The sequence below is a fragment of the Papilio polytes genome, unplaced genomic scaffold (assembly GCF_000836215.1).
Source record: "Papilio polytes unplaced genomic scaffold, Ppol_1.0 DF823731.1, whole genome shotgun sequence".
Classification (NCBI taxonomy): Eukaryota; Metazoa; Arthropoda; class Insecta; order Lepidoptera; family Papilionidae; genus Papilio; species Papilio polytes.
The window spans coordinates 4,900,962-4,903,521 of NW_013525473.1; the positions used below are offsets into that span (position 1 = coordinate 4,900,962).

Consider the following 2,560-nt stretch of genomic DNA (forward strand, 5'->3'; position numbering starts at 1 on the left):
CGCAGTTGCACTCCCGCTTACTGCACACAACGTATACACTTTACTTATATCCTCATTGTACTAGATCCTTCACTACTCTGTTCTTACTTGTATAATTTTGCAAATTGTATTGTCTTTTTGTCCATCCATCGGCTGCTTGTAATGAAAAAAATCACCATACAGACTCAGGATTAATATTCTAAATAATAAAAACTCAAAAACTACAAGACTATTTTTAGTTTTGAAAATAAGAAGGACATAATGGCATCTAACTACAGCTATACGAAAAATCAATTAAACACCAATCAGAATTAATCAGAAAAAAAATGATAATAGAATTGAAAATATAATTGTTTCAAGTGTGTTAAAAACATTCTAATGAAAGATTCGACTATATGTGTGTATGTGTATGTATGTATGTTACCGCAGCGTCTGCAGCTCCTTCTCGAGCTGCGCGCGCAGCTTGCGCTCCGTGTGCTCGCGGCGGTCGGAGGCCTGCTGCAGCGAGGCCAGCGCGCGCTGCAGCCCCACCACGCGCTCCACGTACCCGCTCGCGTGCCGGCACTGCACACACACACACCATACACATACATACATTGTATAAAAGGGTAAAAAATAGAGAAAGAACGAGAGCTTGAAATTAAGAAAAAATTGTTAAATTCTCAAAGATACATTTTACTAATATTATAAACTAGCTATCGTCCGCGACTCCGTTCACGTGGAATTAAAAAATATAAAGTAAGTAGAATATCCTCTACATCTTTCTAAATATATATATTTTTATAGCTCCTTAGGTTTCAAACTCTAACAAACATCCATCTAAATTTTTGCATTTATAATATCAATAAGTAAGATGCAAGAGCTTGGATGGATATTTGTTAGGAAGCATTTCCAAAACGGCTAAACGGATCTTTATGAAATCTGCTATAGACATAGAACACAATCTAAAATAGCATTGCCTACTAAAATTATTTTAATTCCACGCGGACATTGCGGGCAACAGCTAGTCAAAGATAAGAAAATGGAACAAAACTAATTACTCCCACTTCTGAGTGTCAAAAAAGAGTCTATACGAGTCAGCCGTAGGCCACTAACTCCTTCTGACTCTCTTTTGCCTTTTATTTTTCTATTCTTTTAAGAATGACAAGGTGATGATGATGATGATGATGGGTACCTCCTCCTCGAGGCGCACGACGTTGGCCTGCGCGTTGGTGAGCGCGGTGTCGAGGATGTCGATGTGCGTGCGCTGCTCCTGCAGCGTGGCGCGCTGCGCGGACATCTCTATCTCCTGCCGCTCCTTCGCGCACGCCAGCTCCTTGTCTATAAAAAAAATGAAATCAGTAATAAAATTTACTACTAGACTTTCGTCTTTGGTACCTTTAGGGCAATTTTAAACTTTTTTTCACGTTTACATTTGTTATTTTCAATTTGAAATGTCATTTCGAATGCACAAATGACAACGAAAGCCATAACAATTGCCGTTACCATAGCAACCTTGCTTCCTTGATGTAAGTTTGAAGTTTTTGTCCCTTTCCCGCATGACAATTTTTGGCATTTTATTCACTTTTTAAATTGAATAGCTTGAAAATATATAGCCTATAGCGTGTCGTACGTATAGGGCTTTGTATAAAAGAATTATTCAAAAATATGCTATGATTGCCGACATCCTACGCTACGAATAGTGTGTTTTACGTTTTATTATATTAACTAGCTGTTCCTGAAATTATGACAATTTTATGTTAACATTTGTCAAATTATCAATTACAAATGTCAAAATGACATGACATGATGACAACCTCGCTTCCTTGATGTTGGCAGCAACTTATGGTCTCTTTCCCACATTAGGGTTTTAATCCAAAATATAAACCCCCTAAGTTTAATAGCGTTAAAATATATAGCCTAAAGCGTGAAGCAAGTGTAGGGCTTTTTATAAAAAAAAGAATTATTCAAAAATGTGGTGTAATTGCTGACATCTTAGGCAACAAAGAAGTGTGTGTTTACGTTTTATTATATTAGTATATAGTATATAGTACATAGAAGTATAGATAGATATATTATGATAATATTACTCTGAGTGATGAGCTGTGCGATGAGCATCTCCCTGTTCTGCAGCTCCTTGCGCAGCGCCTCCACGCTGCTGTCCGTCTCGCTGCGCACGCCCTGCGACACCACCTCCACCTGCACACCACATTCACAACATTACAATGAACAACACACAACAAAAAAAGAAAAAAAAACGTCACATTAAATAGATATTAATATGAGTATTGCATCAAACAATTACTCTTGATAGTGAGAAAATGGCGCTAGTGACGCACTTTAGCAGTCACTGATAATTTGCTAATCTATAGACTGTGTCCACTGATGTCTATAGATGGATAGGCTGTTGCTTGAAATTTGAAGTTCCCGACAGTTAATCCTATCGACATTATTAATTTGAATCCTTTGCATCAAACTAGTGTAAATTAAATAGGGACTGATAGCGCAATTTAAAACCTGTCTACTAATACAAGGTCAGTAACCTGTTGCTTGAGTGCCCTGTTGATGTCTTGCAGCCGGCGGCAGTCCGCCTGCAGCCGCA

At 38.1% G+C, this 2,560-nt stretch overlaps 1 protein-coding gene across 1 annotated transcript in view; it reads right to left on the bottom strand.

The window, feature by feature from the left end:
• The window catches only part of LOC106103509, a 6,550-nt gene that overhangs the window by 588 nt on the left and 3,402 nt on the right, over positions 1–2,560 (bottom strand). Inside the window, exons 7-11 of the mRNA XM_013283287.1 lie at positions 2,502–2,559; positions 2,049–2,157; positions 1,154–1,299; positions 404–543; positions 4–20 (exon numbers count right to left, since the gene is read on the bottom strand). Coding sequence (XP_013138741.1) covers positions 4–20; positions 404–543; positions 1,154–1,299; positions 2,049–2,157; positions 2,502–2,559 — 470 coding nt within the window. The remainder of the gene's footprint in view (positions 1–3; positions 21–403; positions 544–1,153; positions 1,300–2,048; positions 2,158–2,501; position 2,560) is intronic.